Source organism: Macaca fascicularis, chromosome 4, assembly GCF_037993035.2.
Source record: "Macaca fascicularis isolate 582-1 chromosome 4, T2T-MFA8v1.1".
Taxonomy (NCBI): Eukaryota; Metazoa; Chordata; class Mammalia; order Primates; family Cercopithecidae; genus Macaca; species Macaca fascicularis.
In genome coordinates this window covers 70,069,467-70,091,827 of record NC_088378.1, presented here as the reverse complement: position 1 = coordinate 70,091,827, position 22,361 = coordinate 70,069,467, and the positions used below count along the sequence as shown (strand labels likewise).

The 22,361-nt window shown below is 40.0% G+C and overlaps 1 protein-coding gene and 1 long non-coding RNA gene across 5 annotated transcripts in view; one reads left to right on the top strand and one right to left on the bottom strand.

The window, feature by feature from the left end:
• The first annotated feature begins 5 nt into the window (after positions 1-5).
• On the top strand, positions 6-15,250 carry LOC102130344 (uncharacterized). Its single transcript, XR_010586304.2, has 4 exons — positions 6-100; positions 536-692; positions 1,336-1,509; positions 15,083-15,250. It is a non-coding gene; the product is annotated as an uncharacterized lncRNA (long non-coding RNA).
• Positions 13,458-22,361, bottom strand: part of POPDC3 (popeye domain cAMP effector 3) — a 23,589-nt gene continuing 14,685 nt past the window's right edge. Inside the window, exons 2-6 of one of the 4 annotated variants that reach the window (XM_065543661.2) lie at positions 18,887-19,041; positions 18,479-18,596; positions 16,994-17,735; positions 15,287-15,395; positions 13,458-14,336 (exon numbers count right to left, since the gene is read on the bottom strand). In XM_065543661.2, the coding sequence (XP_065399733.1) occupies positions 14,055-14,336; positions 15,287-15,395; positions 16,994-17,478 (876 nt within the window). In that variant the 5' untranslated portion in view covers positions 17,479-17,735; positions 18,479-18,596; positions 18,887-19,041 and the 3' untranslated portion in view covers positions 13,458-14,054. The remainder of the gene's footprint in view (positions 14,337-15,286; positions 15,396-16,993; positions 17,736-18,478; positions 18,597-18,886; positions 19,042-22,361) is intronic. The other 3 variants (XM_015449026.4, XM_045391288.3, XM_005552255.5) reach the window with 3 other exon arrangements.

Genomic DNA, 22,361 nt, shown 5'->3' with positions numbered 1-22,361 from the left:
CCGCCGCCCCGCGCCCCCCGGCGGGCGGAGCCCCGCGCCGCTGCCAGGACTGCCCGCCCAGCTTGGGACTCCGCGGCGGGTCTGCACACCCGAGGACTCGGTTTGAAACGCCCGCTTATTTATTTTTTTGTTCCCTCGCTAGAAGATTCTATCCTTGTTTGGGCATGAGTGGGGGGCGGCAGTTTGGTGGGACCGGCGGCATTTGTCTTTCCTCCCCACGGGGATAATTCGAGAAGTGCGGTCCGGTTAGGGAGAGAAATCAGGAGAGAAAATGAGAAAGGGAATCCTCGTTTCCCTTCAAAGCTGGACGACCCACTCGCATATCTCCTTTTTGGGAGATTCGCGTGTAACTCAGCACAAACAGAGAATACCCCGGAGTGCGCGCGAGTTCCCGTCCGAGTCTGGAGGGGGAGGCTGAACGTCTGGTCCAGACGGGTGCAGGACGCGGGGGCCAGGCCTCCTGCTGCGGAAGAAGAGGGGGAAGAGGCCGCGCGGGAGGGACTTCTGACACGTGCCACTGTTTTTGTTTTCAAAGAAGGGTACTTAATCGAAACTAGCAATCCCAGGCGGTACAGGGCCCTCCATTGTAGGCAAAGCACCACCTGAATGTAGATTTGGGGCCATACATTGGAAAATAAGACATGAGAGTATGCTCCAATCCACCTTTACTGTTTACTGGACAGCTATTTTGGGTAAGAAAAACAGGGAAAGTTAATGAAGAATTGGCATTGGTGCGGGGGTGTCTTGTAGGACAATAGAGGAAGGTTAGATGGGTACCTAGTTTCCACCAAAAGTGTACCATTATGGGTTAAAATTGGCACCAGTTATTAGAGTATGAGGTCGTTCATGCATGTGAAATGTGATCTCACTATAAAAAAAGACCACCACCGATTGTGTGAAGGCACATTATAAAGAGTACCTGGAGGTGCGTACTGGGCAAGTGCAGCCTGGTATGAAAGAGAGTAGGCCTTGATGTCACACAAGCTGGGTTTGAATCCTCCCTCTCCTACCAGTTTACTGTGTGACCTTGGAGAAGTTACCTAGCCCTTCTGTGCCTCAGTTTCCTTTTAGGAACATGGGGATAATGATGATGATGATAGTGATAATTATACCTGCACTTCATAGTATTGTTTTGAGGACTAAATGGTGTAATTATATATAAAGGTCTTAAAATGGTGTTTGGGACGTAAGTTCTATGTATATATATGGTATTTATAAAACTCCTTTTCTAGTATGTCTGAACTTGTAACCATAAAAGATTACTTTTTGAGATTACTTCTTTAGAGTCTGTTTCTTTACATGCTCTGTCAACCTTTTTTTTTTTTTTGGAGACAGAGTTTCACTCTTGTTGCCCAAGTTGGAGTGCAATGGCGCGATCTGGGCTCACTGCAAACTCCGCCCCCCGGGTTCAAGCGATTCTCCTGCCTCAGCCTCCGGAGTAGCTGGGATTACAGGCGCGCGCACACCCCTGCCAGCCGTTTTGATAGCTACCACTAAATACATTTTAAGGTATGGGTATAATACTATGTGCATGTAAAAACTTAACTACACAGATGTTCACTGGAGGGTGAGTTGTAATAATGAATATTGGAAATAGCCTACATTCTTACCACAGGGGACTAAGTAAATTATAGAACATCCAGACAATCTTGTTTATGAAAGAGCATGGGCCTTGATGTCACACAAGCTGGGTTTGAATCCTCCCTCTCCTACCAGTTTAAGCAGCCATTAAAAATAAAAAACATAGAAACAGACTCTATGTTTAAGCAACCATTAAAAATAATGTCTAGAAAGATATTATAGACATCATAATAATGTCTACTAATTATATAAAGCAAACTGTGCCCCAAAACCCCAGCCCACTGCCTGTTTTTACATCCATTTTTACATTTTTTATGGTTGAAAAAATCAGAAAAATATTTCATGATATGTGAACATTATATAAAATTCGAATTTAGTGTCCATAAAGTTTTATTGGCACCTGGTCACGTTCATTTTTATGGCTGCTTTCATGCTGCCAACGCAGCTTTGATTAGTTACAACAGAAACCTTACAGCCAGCAAAGCCTAAACTGTTTACTGTCTGGCTCTACAGAAGAAGCTTACTGGCCCCTCACATAGAGTATACTTTGTGTCAGGCAGTGTTATAAGTGACTCAGATATATTGTCACCGATTACACACCCACTGCTTACCTTCAGGATAGGACACCTGTAAGGCATGTAGATCATATAAAGACAGCACGTTTTTATGAAAAGAGCACTGAATTATCGTAAGATTTGAGTTCTAGCCTTTGACAGAGTCTGTGTTTTCTTTGAGTCTGTGTTCTATAGAAAGTGAAGATTGGAAAACTAATCCCCTCACTATAACCCATCTAGGGTTAAAACCATTATTTATAATGAGTATCTTACTGTATTTGAATTTCTTATCTCAGATGTATGAATAGTAGCTTTATAAAATTCAAAGCAAGAATTCTAGACACAGAAACCAGGATATGGGAATGCGTTAAGCTCCCTGGTCTCCTCCTGCTGGCCACAGAAAGGTCAGATGGAAAGCTTCCGAGTGCTATTTGAAAGTTAATATGAAGCAAGGAGCTAATTTGCACATAGATGTAGAATGAAAGGGTAAGAAGCATAAATAACGAAATACAGGGCAGTCTGTCTCCTCTGTAAAAACTCTGGCTAGTGTTAGATTGACATCGTGATTTTTACCTTTATTTCTCCATAGGCATCCTAGTCTACTTTTACCAGTTGGATAAAACCTTAATGAGACTTCAAGGTTCAGATACAATAAGTTTTGTGAAAATAAAACAAGATCTGAGGGAGTCACTTGTTTTAAAAGTACTCATATATTGGGAGGCCGAAGAGGGCAGATCACCTGAGGTCAGGAGTTCTAGCCAACATAGTGAAACCCCATTTCTACCAAAAACTACAAAAATTAGCCTGGCATGGTGGTGCATGCCGGTAATCCAGCTACTCTGGAGGCTGAGGGTCAGGAATCGCTTGAACCTGGGAGGCAGAGGTTGCAATCAGCCGAGATCACACCGCTGCACTCCATCCTGGGCAACAGAGTGAGACTCTGTCTCAAATAAAAAACAAAAAACAAGTACTCACATAAGTATCATTATCTTCCTTATCTATAAATCTGCCCATGGTATACATCAGTGTAGATGTTATTTCAACTGTTATTACTAATTGCATGGAGACTATAGCTACTTCTGATAGTCTCATAGCAGACAGTTCTGGTCATGACTGGTTTCTGAACCTACATTCCTCTCATTAATTGTTGCATTAACCTTTTCAGTGACCAGTTTGAAAACCAACCTCACTGATTGTTTTTACATTTCTTTTGATTTTTAAAAAATTAATGGACTTTTTAAAAGAGCAGTTTAAGTTTACAGATGACTGAGCAGATAGCTTCCCCCATTATTAACACCTTGCATTAGTGTGATATGTGTGTCACAAAGGGAGAACTCAAATTGATCCACCATTATTAGCAAAGGTCTGTAGTTTCCTTTATGGTTCACTCTTCATGCTGTAGATTCTGCAGGTTTTGCCAAATGTATAATGTCATGTATCTACCATTACAGTATCATACAGAACAATCTCAATCTACTGTGCTCCAGTTCTTCATCCCTCTGTCTATCCTCCTCCCACACCTCTGGCAACCACTGATCTTTTTACTGTCTTCATAGTTTTGCCTTTTCCAAAATATCCTATTGTTGGCGTTATATGATATATTGCCTTTTCAGATTGGCTTCTTTCACTAAGCAGTATGCATTTAAGTTTCCTCCATGCCTTTTTTTTTTTAATGTGATATATCTATATATTGTGAAATGATTAGCACAATCAAATTAGTTGACACATCCATCACCTCAGTTACCATTTTTATGTGTGTAGTGAGAATATGTAAGATCTACTCTCTTAGCAAATTCAGTTATGAAATATAATATGGCTAACTAGAGTCACTACTCCATACATTGAATCCCCAGAGCTTATTCATCTTATAACTGGAAGTTTGTACCCTTTGACCACGTTCTCCCCCAATTTCCCCACTCTTCAGCCCCTGGTAACTGTATTCTCTGTTTCTATGAGTTCAACTTTTTTAGATTCCATGCATGAGTGAGATCATACAACATTTGTCTGTCTCTATCTGACTTATTTCACTTAGTGTAAGCCCTCCATTTTTATTCATGTTACAAATGAAATAATTTCCTTTTATGGCTGGATAATATTTCATTGTGTACATATGCCACATTTTCTTTATCTATTCCTTCCTCAGCGGACACTTACATTGTTTCCCTGTCTTGGCTGTTGTTAATACTGCTGCAATGAACATGGGAGTGCAGACATCTCTTTGAGATACTGATTTTATTTCCTTCAATATATACCTAGAAGGGGGCTTGCTGGATCATATGGTAATTATATTTTTAATTTTTCGAGGAACCTCCATACTGTTTTCCATAATGGCTATACCCAATTTACACTCTCACCAACAATGCACGAGGGCTCCTTTTTCTTCACATTCTGGCCAATACTTGTTATCTCTTGTCTTTTTGATAATAGCCATTCTGACAGGTGTGAGGCGATTATCTCATTGTAGTTTTGATTTGCATTTCTCTGATGATAGTAATGGTGAACACCTTTTCGTGTATCTGTTAGCCATTTGTATGTCTTTGGAAAAATGTCTATTGAAGTCCTTTACCTACTATTTATTTATCTATTTATTGCTATAAATTTCTTACATATTTTGGATATTAACCCCTTATCAGAGGTATGGTTTGCAAATATTTTCTCCCATTCCATAAGTTGCCTTTTCATTTTGTTGAGTGTTTCCTTTGCTGTGCAGAAGCCTTTAAGTTTGATGGAATCCCACTCGTTTGTTTTTGCTTTCGGTATCATATCCAAAAGGTCATGGCCAAGACCAATGTCAAGAATACTTTTTCTTACATTTTCTTTTTTATTTTTTTTATTACATTTTCTTCTAGTAGTTTTATGGTTTCATTTAAGTCTTTTTTTTTTTTTTTTTTTTTTTTAGACGGAGTCTCGCTCTGTCGCCCGGGCTGGAGTGCAGTGGCGCGATCTCGGCTCACTGCAAGCTCCGCCTCCCGGGTTCACGCCATTCTCCTGCCTCAGCCTCCCGAGTAGCTGGGACTACAGGCGCCCGCCGCCTCGCCCGGCTAATTTTTTTTTTTTGCATTTTTAGTAGAGACGGGGTTTCACCGTGTTAGCCAGGATGGTCTCAATCTCCTGACCTCGTGATCCGCCCGCCTCGGCCTCCCAAAGTGCTGGGATTACAGGCGTGAGCCACCGCGCCCGGCCTATTTATTTCTTTTAGGTTACCCAATTTGTGGGCATATAATTATTCATAGTAGTGTCTTATGATCTTTTCTGTTTCTGTGGTATCAGTTGTAACCTTCATGTCTTTTTGAGTTTTAATAGCCCATATCTTTTTATTACTGGATGTATCACAGTTCATATATTCATTTACCATTTTAAGGACATCTTGTTTTCTTCCAGTTTTGGCAAATTAGGTCTAAACATATATAAACATTTGTGTGGAGTTTTTTGTGTGCATATATTTTTGACTCATTTGGGTAAATACCTAGGATGATATGGTAAGACTATGTTTAGGTTTGTAAGAAACCTTCCAAACTGTCTTCCAAAGTGGCTGCACCATTTTGCAATCTCACTAGCAATGAATGACAGTTCCTGTTGCTTCACATCTGTACTAACATTTAATACTATCATTTTTTTGTAGGGTGGGGTGGGGAATTCTAGCCATTCTAATAGGTGTGTTTTTTACTTTATAAATTGATTCAATTACTTACTTTGTTCAAAATAACCAAGCAGGTTATGCATTCAACAGATCTATATTTTTGTTAGATAGAAAACTAGAAACAACATCTCAAAGCAAAGGGCCTTAACTTTCGTATTGTTTCACAAGTCCCACCGTCTAAATATTGCAGTGTCCAAATATTGTCCATGTTAAATGCAGGGAGAAACTCCCTAAATAAGTCATGTAACAATTTAATCATTGGATAATAAACTTTTACCAAAAGGCTTCACAGCTCCTAAAAGAAGTGACACACAGGCTGGGTATGGTGGCTTATGCCTGTGACCCCAGCACTTTAGGAGGCTGAGGCAGGCCGTTTGCTTGAGCCCAAAAGTTTGAGACCAGCTTGGGTAACATGGCAAAACCCTATCTCTACAAATGGGCCAGCATGGCGACTTGGCGCCTGTAGTCTCAGTCTGAGCTCCTCACCTCAGCTGAGGGGAGGATCCCTTGAGCCTGGCAAGCTGAGGCTGTAGTGAGCTGTGATCACATAACTGCACTCCAGCAAGGGTGGCAGAGCAAGACCCTGTCTCAAAAAACAAACAAAACACAATGGAAAAAAAAACACACGCGGCCGGGCACGGTGGCTCACACCTGTAATCCCAGCACTGTTGGAGGCTGAGGCGGGCGGATCACGAAGTCAAGAGATCGATACCATCCTGGCCAACACAGTGAAACCCTGTCTCTACTAAAAATACAAAAATTAGCTGGGCATGGTGGTGCACGCCTGTAGTCCCAGCTACTCGGGAGGCTGAGGCAGGAGAATTGCTTGAACCCAGGAGGTGGAGGTTGCAGTGAGCTGAGATCGCGCCACTATACTCCAACCTGGCAACAGAGCAAGACTCAGTCTCAAAAAAAAAAAAAAAAAAAAAACCCACACACACAACCAAAATTTTAAAAAGTGACCCCAAACTTTGAGAAGATAGTGAATTATGAAGGCAGTTCAAAGAGTGGTAGCTTTGGAATTAGCAGCTGGATTTGAACAATAGTTTTGTATTTAATAAGCTGTATGTATATTCAGATAATTACCTCTTCTGAGACTCAGTTTACTTGTCTATAAAACTGAGAAAATAACTCATAGTTACCAAGATGATTTTGACTTTTAGAGATTGTTTTTTAAAATGCCTGGCATCTAGTTCTTGGTAGCATAATTGTGTATCTCTTGTATCCCCCAATAGTGCCCTGCACATGGTTCAAATTCATAAAAATTATTTGAATTCTAGTTTAATTGTTTAATGGAAATGAATTTGAATCATCAAAATTCCCTAGTCTGAAGAAATAGTTAAACTATCCTGTGAACACATGAAGTAGCTAAAATGTAGTTTCATTTTTCTATGTATTTGCCTGTTTTAAATAGATGGAATACAGAATATGCAAGGTATTTTAAATGAAACTTGCTTATACATTATAAGACTTTAATGCATGCTAAAATTTCCAGTAGTTTGGGATTTCCCTGGAATAGCCAGCAGATCATGAGATCAGGAGATCTAGACCATCCTGGCTAACATGGTGAAACCCCGTCTCTACTAAAAATACAAAAAATTAGCTGGGCATGGTGGTGGGCGCCTGTAGTCCCAGCTACTTGGGAGGCTGAGGCAGGAGAATGGCGTGAACCCAGGAGGCAGAGCTTGCAGTGAGCTGACATTGTGCCACTGCACGCCAGCCTAGGCAACAGAGCGAGACTCCGTCTCAAAAAAAAAAAAAAAAAAAAAAAGATATTGGCTTCAAAAGCAAACTCATGAAATATGCAACAGTCTAGATTGTAGAAACTGGACAGTTGGCAGAGCTAAGTTACAGTAATTCACCATCTTGGGGTTGGCAGAAATGTGTATACAGTAACTATATTGTCAGAAACCAGAGCCCTGATCTCCCCTCTGTCTATTCTTTTTCACATAGCTTTTCTTCTAAAACAGAAGAATTACATTTGTTAATATTTGTTTTAAATATTAATAATAACAAACAAAGGCCATAGATGAAGCATTTCATAGGATTTCCTAATCCTTTTGGAAATTGTTTCAAAGAGAAGGAAATTATTATAAGTAACCAGGCATAACAAAATCATGTTTTAAATACAAAAGGTAAGTATGAAAAGAGGATCAGAGAAGTGACCCTGAATTCCACTCAATTCCCGAAGAAGCTTCAACCTGTAACCAGAAGGATTCAATCTCTGGGCCAGATTGGATCCTCAAAACAAAACTGGATCAGGGGCCTAGGCAGATACCCCTAATGTCTGGCACCAGCTGTAGTGACAACCTCGCTTGTCTTTTGTTCTTTCCCTGTTGGGAACTTCTAGGAATTTACAGACCTATAAAGCCCAGCTATAAATCTCAAGCATGTCCACTTTCAGAGAAGAAAAATGCCAACAACCACCATTTAGTCTCTGAGGACAACACTTTTAAAGGTACCATTTTATTTAGTGTGTAAGCAGCTGCTTTATATGAGGTATTTAGTGGTTAGAAAGGAAAACTTCTTAATGGTAGAAAAATAACTTTTGGCAATTTTTAATAGTATGTAATTTAGTGGTATAGATAAGATTTTGATTGGTTGGAAATGAAGCTATAGGCTGGGCACAGTGGCTCACACCTGTAATCCCAGCACTTTGGGAGGCCAAGGTGGGTGGATCACCTGAGGTCAGGAGGTTGAGACCAGCCTGGCCAACATGGTGAAACCTAGTCTCTACTAAAAATACAAAACTTAGCCAGGTGCGGTGGCAGGCACCTATAATCCCAGCTACTCAGGAAGCTGAGGCAGAAGAATTGCTGAATCCAGGAGGCAGAGGTTGCAGTAAGCTGAGATCTTATCACTGCACTCCAGCCATGGTGACAAAGTGAGACTAGTCTCAAAAAAAAAAAAAAAAAAAAAAAAAAGAAAGTGAGGCCATGTAAGGACTTTTAATCTATATCTGGTGAAAACAGAACTTTCAATTATCATAGAGTTTCTACTATGTGACATAGAGTTCTGTATCATTCTTTTATACAATTAATCCTCCAAAAAGGCTGGTTTGGGAGGCAAATGTGAGGCCTGATAATAGCCAGCCAAGTAATTTGACATAAGGCTAGAAACAAAAACCCAAAGCAGCACATCATAAAGATGAAATAATAAAATAAAGTTGGGAATAATGACGCTGCCATCCAGCGTTAATTGATGTGCAAAAACACTCAGTTCCCAGGAGAAAAGAATTACTTAAATGCAAATTTTTATTATTCTACTACTTAAATTGTAATAAATTCATGAAAATAAGACACCTCTCTAGTTTAATACATATATAACATCTAATAAAATATTTATGAGCCACATCCAGCAGTTTTATCATTTTGCATAAAAAATTGGTAAACATGATGAAACATTTCTCTAGTCCAAGGTCAAACATATTTGATATAATTTAGAACCACACAAAGTGATTGCAAATGCTATTTAGTTTGAAAACGATAGGCACCCTCACTCCTATGAAAGAACAAAAAGATCATACTTTGAAAAAGATTTTAGAGCCACTGAATCTCTTTTTAGAGTATGGGAAGAATAGAAATACTTTTGATGGAGCAGTTTCTGACAGAAGATGATTTGGGTTTACATGAGATATACAGGACTATTATGCAGTTTTACTGCATGCCACAACATAGGATTTCTTAATATCTTTTACATCAGCCATACTAAGTCATCTGAGTAGAAGTGTATGAATATATTATAAGCTCAGAAAATGGCATCTAAAAGCAATAGAGCATTACAGTGTGAATCAGGAAATTTTTCATGTTTTAAAGGTTTCAAATGACTTGGTTTAATAAATAAATAAAACATAATACCCAGAAAATTGATGTTGAATGGGAAAAATAAAACAGGAAATATTGCTATTAATGACTTGGCATTCAGTACTTACATTATTGATGACTTAACATGCTGGCATGTGATTCCCAGTTGTTTTAAGGTGACACTACAGATGTGTGATTCCCTAGAGCCATTTTTCTCTATCTCTGTTATGGCCTTTATCACTTGCTACCTTTTACATATTTATGTAAAAGTCTTTTTCTCCCTCTAGGTCGGAAGTTTCTGGAGGATAAGAAGTATATCTGATTTATCTTTCATATCTCCATGGTGCTTAGCACGTGATTTACATATATTTGGAACTCTGTAAATTCTCCAATAGAAGAAACAGTAAACCTTTTTTAAAATTGTGTTTTACAAGTTAAATTATTATGAATGGGGAAAACAGTAGAAGAAATGTATACCAATATGTTAATAGAAATTGGGTTACGATAGTGGAATGATTGTCTTTTCTTTTTTCTATTCTAACTTGTTTATAATACATTATTTTTCTTTTTTTTTTTTTTTTGATGGAGTCTCGCTCTGTCACCCAGGCTGGACTGCAGTGGTGCAATCTCAGCTCACTGCAAGCTCTGCCTCCCGGGTTCATGCCATTCTCCTGCCTCAGTCTCCCGAGTAGCTGGGACTACAGGCGCCTGCCACTGTGCCCAGCTAATTTTTTGTATTTTTAGTAGAGACGGGGTTTCACCATGGTCTCGATCTCCTGACTTTGTGATCCACCCACCTCGGCTTCCCAAAGGGCTGGGATTACAGGCGTGAGCCACCGCGTCTGGCCATTATTTTTCTAATAGAGAGAATAAATAACAAAGTGACACTTAATATTCTACCAGGTTATATTACTTTATTAGAATTATGGTGACCCCTCACCATGACAATGACACCCCACCCCACTGCCCACCCTCACACTCCCCATCACCAACGTCCGCTTCTCCCCTGTCCTGTCTAGCTGATTAATGATGGAACAGGAACAACTCGGAAAAGATCGGTTTGGAAGGAGTGGAAAGAGACGGTGGAGCAGAGGGAAGGTTTAACCCTGAGATTCATTCAGAATTCATTCATTCATTCAGAAGCACGGAGTGGTCTAATGGGTGGGAAATGCTTCGGGTCAGACCATAGCAGTAGGGGAAGAATGCAGAGGCCTCCAAGTCAGAGGCAGCAGCAGAGCCAACTACACTCTAGGGGCCATCAGCCCAGATACCCAGAGACCAACTACCCAAGCAACATTGCGTTCGATCCAGGGAGGAATTAGGAGTTCAAGATCACCCTGGGCAACATAGCAAGACCCCATCTCTTAAAAAAATATTAGCAGGGCGTAGTGGCACATACCATGGTAGTCGCAGCTACTTGGGACGCTGAGGTGGGAGGGTCACTTGAGCCTGGGAGTTCTAGGCTGCAGTGAGCCGTGGTCATGCCACTGCACTCCATCCTGGGTGATGGAGTGAGACCTCTTTGCAAAAATAAATTAATTAATTAATTTAATTAAGAAGAATAAACTATAACTGCCTAAAATGGCAAGAAACATCTTTTTAAAACATTTAACAATTGTTATGGGTACATAATAGTTGTATATATTTCTGGGGTACATGTGGTATTTGATACAGGTATACAGTGTGTAATGATTGAGTCAGGGTAATTGGAATACCTGTCACCTCAAGCATTTATCATTTTTTTGCATTGGGAACATTATAATTCTACTCTTTTGGTTATTAAAAATATGCAATAATTTGTTAACTATAGTCACCCTATTTATTGTGCTACTGAATACTAGATCTTATTCATTCTATCTAATGGTATTTTTGTATCCATTAACGATTCCACTTCATACCCCCTTTATCCACTACCCTTCTCAGTATCTAGTCACCATCATTCTACTTTCTATTTCCATGAATTCAGTTTCTTTTTTTTCAGCTCCCACAAATGAGTGAGAACATGCAATATTTGTCTCTCTGTACCTGGCTTATTTCACTTAAAATATTGTCCTCCAGTTCCATCCATGTCGTTGGAAATGACAGTATTTCATTATTTTCTGTGGCTGAAAATTGTGTTTGTATACCACAACCTCTCACCACATCTCCCACTTGCCAGCAACTACTCTCCCAGATACTCTTCTCTTTTTATTAATGAAGAATTGTCCACATTTCTGTTTAAGGCCACTGGATCCCATCACCTGCTCAAGGTCATCACTCCCGCAGTTCACTCCTCACTTCTGGATCATTTCCATCTGCATGCAAATGTGCCATGTTATCTGAAAATCAGTAACAATCCCCTCTCTTGACCCCACTTTCTGCCCAGGCTGTTGACCATTTCTGCTTCGGTTCACATCAAAACTCCTTGAAAACCTTACCTACCCTTACTGTTCCAACTTCGTGCCTCTCATTCTCCTTCAGCCTGCTTTAGTCAAGTTTTCATTCCTGCTCACTCCACCAAAACTGCTCTTGTTAAGTTCCCCCATGACTTCCATGTTGCTTAACCCAGTGGTTCATTCTCAGGCCTCTCAGCCACATCTGAGACAGTTCCATCACTCCCTTCTCCCAGAAATTCTCTTTGCTTGGCTTCCAGGATCCCAGGCTCTCCTGATTTTCTTTCCACCTCATTGGCTGCTCCTCCTCAAATCCTTTGCTGACTCTTCCCCATCTCTTTGTTCCCTTAAAAATGGAGTGCTCCAAGGCAAGCCTTCAGACCATTTTTCTTCTGAATCTACACTCACTCTTGGCCATCTCATGGAGACTAATGGCTTTAAACACCATGTATATGCTAAATACTCCCAAAGCTGTCTAGAGCCCAGACTTTTCTTTGGAACTCCAGGCTCTTATCTCCAGCTATCTACTCTATTTCAGTGTCTAGCAGGCATCTCACTCTTAATCCTCATTTTACTTTCCAAGTTCACTCTTTTTTCTCCTCCCCCTAGTCTATTCTCAGCAGGCTAGCCATAGTGATCCTATTAAAACATGGGGCAGATCATATCACTATTCTACTTCAGACCCTACAATGGCTTCTGGTCACTCTTAGAAAAAAATCAAAATCCTTACCATGACTTATTTAGGCCTTACCCAGTCCGCCCACAGTTAGTTTCTGTTCATTCTGTGCCAGCCACGCTCGCCTTCCAGCTGCTCCTGGAACAGGCCAGTCATGCTCATGCCTAAGGGCCTGCTCAGTTGCTATCCCCTTTGCCCAAATTGCTCTTCCCCCGGATATCTGCGTGGATTCTTCCATTGCCTCTTTCAGGTCTTCATTCAAACATTCCTTCTTGTGGAGGCTTTCCTTGACCACCTGATGAAAATTGCAATGCCCTTTCTTACCCATCTTCTCTAATTTATCACTCCCCTTGGTACTATCACCTTCTAAATATAGGTTTTTTCTGATTTACTTTATTATGTCTCCCACATCCCCAGAATGTAAGCTCTATGAGGGGTGGGATCTCCATCTGTTACCTGATGTATCCCCATGCCCAGGTCAGCACCTAGAGCCATAGAAGGTGCTCAATATACACTTGTTAAATATCTGATAATGTATCAAGAGAATATAGGCTGCATGTGATCTTCAGAAAACCAGTTTTCCAGAGGAAGGGATCAGATCTGCAACTAGGGTTCTTTCTTAAATTCACAAAGCTGAAGCACTTGCTGTGAGGCAGACCCTTGTGTTTGTGTGATGGGCTGTGCAGTCCCGGTGAACCCTCGCTGCCCATTCACACCACTGAAAGCTCTTTCCGCTGAACACCTGAAACTGAAACACCATGCAACATTTTTACTATTGGTTTAGGAGTACTCTTTTAGTAATGATCAGGCAGCTTTGTTTTCCACGAAATGTTTCTTTTTAAATGTTATTTTATTTTGTAGCAATAAAATAGGCTTCAAGATTCACATATTATCTCTTGCATTTATTCTACTTTTTAGTCATATCAAGTAACTGCACATTTAAAATAAATAATTGCTGCCCACCACAGTAATACATCTTGCTTTCACTGGAGGTTGTAGCAAAAAAGTGAATTCTGGAAATGCTTATGTGGACAGTAGCAACCCACCCTGAAGCTGAGAATACTTGCTGGCTGCTTCTTGAGAAGCAACCGCTGAGTCTATAGGGCAAGACAATGCATTTGAGTAAATGTGAGAAAAGAATTGAGAATGTGGAATTTCATTCTCCCAGTTTTGATGCAGAAAAGGGCAAACTGCCCATAGTTATCCACCCCCTCCTCGATTATAACAATAAGAAATACAAGAAAAATTTGTAAAATTTATTTACAATGCAGTTGTTGAAAGGAATAAAACAGTTAGCAATGGTATCTGACTTCTGAATTTGATTTATAAAAATATTAGGGAGCTCTTTTTTTTTGTATTTTCCTATTTCATTTGGGGAATGATGAAGAGAGAGTCTTTTTTTATACTTATAAATTTCAGACTTTGATGTCATTTATCACAGTATCGTCTGGAATTCCGAAAATGTTGTGTCAGGGGTGATCTGCGTATTTCTGGACTTGACATTTGATAGAAGTTGGGTAGCCGAATATCATAGTGATATCTTTTTCCTATATATACCCTGTCATTCAAGGCATAGAGTTTATCTGCAATGTCACTGCCAATTAGCACTGAAAACAAGCGGGAGATATAACGATGCTGAGCAAAGAGCAGATACAATTTCTTTCTCCTCCAAGACACATACCGACAATCAGTTTCTGCAGTGAGGGTTACCTAGAAAACATAAGACCACACATAAACAGATGTGGAAGCAAGAAAACTTCTGCCACATTTTTTCTACCCCAAATGTTAAATTAATTTCACCTGCTGCCTTTTTTAGGTTGAAAAAGCCCACTGACCTACTATATTGCAAAAATCGAAACTATAAAATTTGTTACTACATATATAATTTATAATATGAATAATCAAAATGTTCTAGCCATCTTCAATCTATCTGTTTTTCTAAGTTCCAGTATCTATATTTCTTTTATTGAAGGGAGAACTACTTGATATTTTTTTTAAAAAGTTGGCTAATGTTACAGAAATATTTCCAAGTCAATTCTGAAGACTGCGGACATTTAACCCTAATGCAGTTTCTGTAGTAGAAAATAGAATGTATATACCTAATTTGCATACATACTTGAGTTTGCTGCATACACACATATATTTATAAGAAAACTGTGTAACGAAATAAATGAAACCTGCTGAAATGATTATCTTTCAAAACTGCCAGATGTGGCAGCAGAGTAATGACAGTTAGTTTAGCATTCTGTTGCTGGAAAACAAGTGAAATCCACTGGCATTTTAAATTTTAAAAATCATTTATTTTTTAATAAGAGCAGTTTTTGTTCTTGATGTTTTCTAGACTGTCGCATTAGCAGTGTTTAGTCAAATCTCAATTATATTTCAATTCCTAAATATGCAGTTATGCAAAGTATAGCTTAAAGTATTGATCACAGCCTCCTTTCTGTCATATGTAGCACCTGCTCTTCTCATCACTGGACCTATAAAGTGGCATTAATCATCAGGAGTCCACCAGAATTGGGAAGTCATGTATGCTGCAAAGTGCATTCCAAAGTCTTAAAATATTCTTGCCTTATCCACTGTTCTGTTTGGTTACCTATTATTAAACAAACATCTGTTTGAAAGAGGGAGTGCTAACTGTGTGGTCTGGTATCCCTTACCTGAAAAATGCCTTCCTCTGTGGGTCTCAGTGAATCCCACTCAGGAGAATCCAGGAACTGAAGGGGGAAAATGTAATGCAGAAATTCGCCATCAACTGTCACTCTGATCCTATCAAAACACAGGAACAACTTTTATAAGGGAAAGAGAAAGACAGCACATAATTGGGGAGGGGTAGGGGGTAGAGGAAGTGTATTTCAGATCCCTGATGACTCTTTTGCCCCTTACGATTTTGAAAGGCAAATATTAAATTCATACATTATAATAAGTGACATAATATCCTGTGAGATTAATGTTCTCATGTTCCTTACACAGTCAGGATTCTGGAATATTGAGTGAAATTCAGAAAACGCATCAAGTTGTACATTTATGATATATATCTATTTATGCATGCATATTATGCTTCAATAAAACGTTTTAATGGACTCTGTCAGATTTTACATTAAGTAGGGAAACATTTAAGAACATAGAGGAGTTCTGCAAGTACCTCTGTCAACCAAATTTTTATTTATTTTTTGAGACGGAGTCTCACTCTGTTGCCCAGCGTGGAGTGCAGTGGCATGATCTTGGCTCCCTGCAACCTCCTCCTCCCAGGTTGAAGCGATTCTCATGCCTCAGCCTCCTGAGTAGCTGGGATTACAAGCGTGTACCACGATGTCCAGCTAAGTTTTTTGTATTTTTAGTAGAGATGGGGTTTCACCATGTTGGCCAGGCTGGTCTCGAACTCCTGACCTCAAGTGATCCACTAGCCTTGGCCTCCCAAAGTCCTGGGATTACAGGTATGAGCCACGACGCTTGGCCTGTAAGCCAAAGTTTCAACTTTTTGAAAACCATGAGTAATCCCACTATTGTTTCCTCACCCAAACTTTGTTTTCAAAGTTTATTTTATTTTTGAGATAGTGTCTCGTTCTGTTGCTTAGGCTGGAGTGTAGTGGCGCGATCTCAGCTCACTGCAACCTCCGCCTCCCACCCAGGCTCAAGCAATTATCCTGCCTCACCCTCCCGAGTAGCTGGGACTACAGGCACATAACACCATGCCTGGATAATTTTGTTTTTGTATTTTTAGTAGAGATGGGAGTTTCACAATGTTGGCCAGGGTGGTCTTGAACCGCTGACCTCAGGTGATTATCCTGCCTCGGCCTCCCAAAGTGCTGGGATTATAGGTGTGAGCCACCACACCTGGCCTGTTTTCAAAGTTTAGATTTCTATGTATGTGCCTGAAGTGTCCCCCTAGCCTGTTTCTTATGGGCAATTGCTAGAATTTACTGAAGAAAAAAAGATAATAATAAAATTTAAGTGTTCTCTGTTACTTAAAAGAATGCCCTATCAAAGAGTCTTTAAAATACTTTGCACGCCAATATAAGCATTCTATTAATTCAAGCTGACATCATCCTCTTCTTGACTTTCAGTAATTATCTAGGAAACAAATACCATATCCAGATAAACAAATTCATACTTTAATTTTAAGATTCATGTAATTTGATGTCTAAGATGAAATATTAAGGCTCTTGATTATTTTCTGCTTCAAGTAAATAATGCCGTATACTCTAAACGGCTATGTCTGTGACTCATGTATCAAAGACTTCCTCAAGCCTCAGGGTGCTAAATGCCACCCAAGACTATGCAATACTGAGATGGAAAAATATAGTGGAAAGAAATACAAACAACTAATACTTGAGGAAAGACATGCAAGCACCAAAGGTACAAACCTTCCTGAAACAAGCAAGGAGAGTTTATCAATGGAAGTTTTCCCCTGCATGGCATAACAGTGTTCCTTTTCCAAAGTAACCACTTCAGAGCTCAAAGCAATCGTTCTGAAGACAGGCAAAGAGATCCCCAGGGGCTGGAAAAGGGAGCTGTACAGCACTTGGAATTCTCGGGCAAAGGTTATGCTGCGAACTTGATATGCAATATGAACAAATTGCATGAAGCAGATGACAAACAGTACAAAATTCCAGGAAAATATGTCAGCTGCACAGACATCTACCCAAGCCCAGACAGCAGAACAGAGAAAACCCAACCCCAGCAAACTGAAGACATAAAGGAGCCCGAAGAATCCACTGCCACCCATGAAACCTACTACAAACAAAATACTGGCAAGATGATAAATGGCTCCTTCGGCCTCTTGTTTCCAGGTTGTGCAGACTGGGTGTTCATCTATTAGGTTCTTCCATAAAGTTGAATTTCTTTCCATGGCTATATTACTGCCTGCTTCACTTTTCAGTTGACTTTAGATGACACTGAAACAGGTAACTAAGTCCTTTGGTTTTCTTTCCATCATGAGAGTTTTGCTCAGTCTTCACAAAACCAGAAAAAACCTGGACACTGGAGTTGGTGCTGATTAAAGGCTTCGTGTGTATGGATCTTGAAAAACTAAGAATCCCAGGCTCGCTTCTTTAAGTTCATCTGAGCTCCTGATTTGGATCCAGTCTGCAAATATTTTGCTATTTCCTATGCAAGGGAAAAAAAGGTAAAGGATCTAATTAAACAAAAAGAAGAATTGTGAGGTATACTTAATGATCAGCAGCATTACTTAGCAAGCTGACCTCCTATTTTCTATGAACTCAAGAGTATTTTTTTTTTTTCTTTTTTTTTTGAGACCAGTCTGGCTCTGTCGCCCAGGCTGGAGTGCAGTGGCCGGATCTCAACTCACTGCAAGCTCCGCCTCCCGGGTTTACGCCATTCTCCTGCCTCAGCCTCCCGAGTAGCTGGGACTACAGGCGCCCGCCACCTCGCCCGGCTAGTTTTTTGTATTTTTTAGTAGAGACGGGGTTTCACCGTGTTAGCCAGGATGGTCTCGATCTCCTGACCTCGTGATCCACCCGTCTCGGCCTCCCAAAGTGCTGGGATTACAGGCGTGAGCCACTGCGCCCGGCCGAACTCAGAGTATTTTAAGCACAAGTGCTGTTGGGTGTTAAATTTCTATGGTCTAAAAAGTATATTTATTAAAATTAGCTACATATTTTTCAAGGTAGCTAAGTGCTCTATATTAATCTCGTCTCTATGGGAGTGATTCAGTATACCTCAGAATCACTTGGGACAGTGACTAAAAATGTGGGCTGGGCGAGGTGGCGTGTGCCTGGAATCCTGTCCCTTTGGGAGGCTGAGGCGGGTGGATCACTTGAGTCCGGACGTTTGAGACCATCCTGGCCAACATGGCGAAACCCCGTCTCTACTAAAAATATAAAAATTACCCGGGCGTGGTGGCGTGCGCCTGGGATCCCAGCTACTCAAGATGCTGAGGCACAAGAATCACTTGGACTTGGGAGACAGAGGCTTCAGTGAGCCGAGATTGCACCACTGCACTTCAGCCTAGGTGAAAGAGTAAGACTCTGTATTAAAAAATATATATATATTTACACACACACACGTATATGTATGTGTGTATGTGTGTGTGTATGTGTGTGTCTGTGTGTGTGTGTATATATATAAAAATTGCAGATTCATGGGCTGCTCCCAGATATATGAATCAGAATCATTGCAGGCGGGGCCCAGATGTTTGTATTTTAAGCTCCCCATGTGATTCTGATGTGTTAATCCATGGTTCTCCATGGCCCACCCTTTGAGGGATACTATCTGATAATAGGTTATTCACCACTTACACATGAATTTGAGGCTTAGAGAGGTCAGGTAATTTATCCCAGGCCACACAGTGGTCACTGGCAGAGCAGAACTTTGGCACTCATGTCCATGTGCTGGGTCCAATCATGTGGCCTCTCATGAAAGATTTTTAAATTTGGCATGATAAGGAACCCTACTGTATCAATAAACATAAGAAACATAATTAGAAGTCACATTCTAAGAGCATTAATTGACTATGAAAATATTTAATAAATTAGATTGAAATTATTTGAGAAACATAAATGTAGTACTACTTTGTTGTAGTAGTAGTTATTTCAGGTTAAAGTTTGCATCATATGACTAAATAAATATTAATATTCCTGTTACTTACGTATTTATTTACCAGATGGTCAAAAATATTACCAGCTCTGTTCCTCTGCACATATATTCTCTAGCCTTTCAGCCATATGGTGGAAATGCTAATATGTAATCTGAGTCAGGAGAGCATTAGCCATGATGACAGAGCTACAGGATATATGTATCATTTGCCACCCGGTTTCCTAACAATAAATGATTTCAGTGTAAAGCATTCATGACATTGATTTTTTTAAAACCATGGTAACATTCAAAAGCCTTGTGTGCTATATTTAGTGTTTTATTTTTGAAATAGATTATTTCCAGTACACCTGTTAATAAACTATCAGATATCACAGATCTTGCCCCATCGGGGAAAAAATACACAGAGGTGAAAATGACTTAGCTGGAGTAAACAAAGATGGAACAGTGTAATCACCAACAGAAGTAGAAATGGAAATAAAGGAGCTGTTGTTGAAGTTCCTGATTTTTCATCTTATATAGTGATTCTTTTCTCAGTAAGTAATGACTTTAAGAACACTGCCAGGTGAATCATTTAAAAAAAAAGAAAAAAAACTTAGACTTACAACTTATAGTCATATTGTTGTTTTTACTTGTTTTCAATTACATTTCAAACATCCTGCATATCCCTAATTATTCTCCCCACCAATCAATCTATGAGATGATGGTGATGAAATTCAAGACAGGCCAGCATCCTGAACATGTTCAGTTTCTCCTCTTTTAAACAAAGCACAAAATTCTATTCTACTGGTTATGACAACAAAGAAAAAATTATTTTAAAAATACAATGAGTAGTGAGAACTGCAAAATACCAGGCTGCAAATGTCAGTCTCCCTGCTGTTTCAAAAGTAGGGCATTTTAAATCAATCAATTCTTCAGGATACCAAACACACCCACGAAACCCAGTATTAAAAAGATTTGCTAGTGGAGCTCTGAACTTTGGTTTGAACTTCCTTAAAAATTTATATTCCTCAGCGAAATGTTAAATGATGCTAATAGAGAAAGGCCATGTAAAATGTTCGTGGCAATTCAGAAGGGAACTTTTGGGAATCCTGTCTCCTTAAAAATCTTGATTTGTAGGATATATTGGGGCTCCTACATTCCAGGGTCATGACCCATTATGATTATAAGGGGAACTGTGCTTCCGCCTTTTCTAATCTACTTCGTTTCATTCAGCTGTTACCAACCCATCTTTTTATCCTTGATACTGTACCGCTCAATGCAGTGTGCTGACTTGCCCTGATTAAATTACTCCACACCCAGCCCTTCTCCACTTGGTGTGTTTTTATTTGGTCACCAAAACAGATATGCTTTATTAGAAGTGGAAGAACTGACAGGGGCAGGTGATGAGCAGGAGTGTCCTTCTGACATGTGCCAGCAGCACTATATGAATGTTCAACATGATTCATCAACCAGCTGTCTGCCTTAAAGGCCTGTAGGCCTGAGGTTATGTTTTGCGTAAATAAATGTTCACATGCCAAAGTGGCACAATGCATTTCTTTCCTAAGCACTAAAGTTGATCTTCACTGCAAAAGAAGTTAGCACACTGAGCTACAAATGATGAAGACAAACTCAAGTGCAAATAAACACAGTTGTTCCAAGCTCATCTGTTTTTTTTTCTCTTTAAATTGTTAAGATTATGAGTTATACAGGAATAGGAAATGTAAATGAAGATACAAGGGTGCTCAATGACATGCAATGTAAACCTGCTGGCAAATTAGCTAGAAACTGCATTTATTGCAATAGAACTTATGCATTTATTATCTCATTGCATCACACTCATTGCCACAAGGGAGGCAGAATCTAAATCATTACGCCCAGCTTACAAATGAGAAAAGAAGGGCACAGATTGGTTGAGTCTCTGGCTTCAGGTAAAAGAGGTGGTGGCATGGAGTTACAGTTCCCCTCCGCCCCTCTTTAGACCCTCTGCAACATTCAGTGCCAGCTCTCAAGACTGTGAATCAAATATTAATGTTTTGGGGGCCGGGCGCGGTGGCTCAAGCCTGTAATCCCAGCACTTTGGGAGGCCGAGACGAGCGGATCATGAGGTCAGGAGATCGAGACCATCCTGGCTAATACGGTGAAACCCCGTCTCTACTAAAAAAATACAAAAAACTAGCCGGGCAAAGTGGCGGGTGCCTGTAGTCCCAGCTACTCGGGAGGCTGAGGCAGGAGAATGGCGTGAACCCGAGAGGAGGAGCTTGCAGTGAGCTGAGATCCGGCCACTGCACTCCAGCCTGGGTGACAGAGCAAGACTCCGTCTCAAAAAAAAAAAAAAAAAAAAAATGTTTTGGGGAACCTAACTGGGATATTCTTCCAGGGCTGCTTTGCCAAGAAAATAAAAATCCTGACCATGGATATTTCAGACTTACCCTAATATGTTCTTGTACTGTTCAGTTTGTAACTCTTAGAATATTGCTGGGGACACAGAGAGCTGCTCATGAATAATTTGCTGTATTATTCAATATTGACTGGTTTCCTCTCCTAGACTGAAATTCTAAAGGGCAGCAGGGGCAAAGACAAATGCTTTTGTATTTCTGAGCCCTAGCATTCCATAAGTTTGGCTTAATACATTGGTATAGAAGTACAAGCACTCTGCCTTCTCCCTTCTCACTCTATCCAATGTAACAGATGCTGTAACATCTTCTGTCATCTATGGGCACAGAACTGGGGAGATCCAAATGTCCAAGATGTTTAAGTGCAAAAACACAGAGGAGCTGGGGCATCACTTTTTCAAAATGCCTGGCACAACCCCAAATGCATAAGGGAATCCTTTTGTCTGTTCACAACCTTGAACTCCTTAAGAACAGTTTAGTGCTTTGATTAAAAACAACAACCCGGGCAGTCAGTGGTATTGAGTGAGTTTTGGTTGCTAAGCAACCCACAAACTCAAAATTCCATCAATATTCTACTCATTAATTGGGATCAGCTCTCAAATTTGGCATGTGCTCCCTAAGCTAAATTCTCATTTCTTAAGCTGTTTTTTTCGACTTGTCCTTGAGGTGGTATATTTACCCAGCAACTATGTGCCAGGCATATTTTTAAAATTATCTCATTTAACAACCCCAGGAGGAAAGTACTATTATCTCCATTTTACAGATAAGAAAATTTAAATTCAGAGAAAAAGTAAGTTGTTCAAGG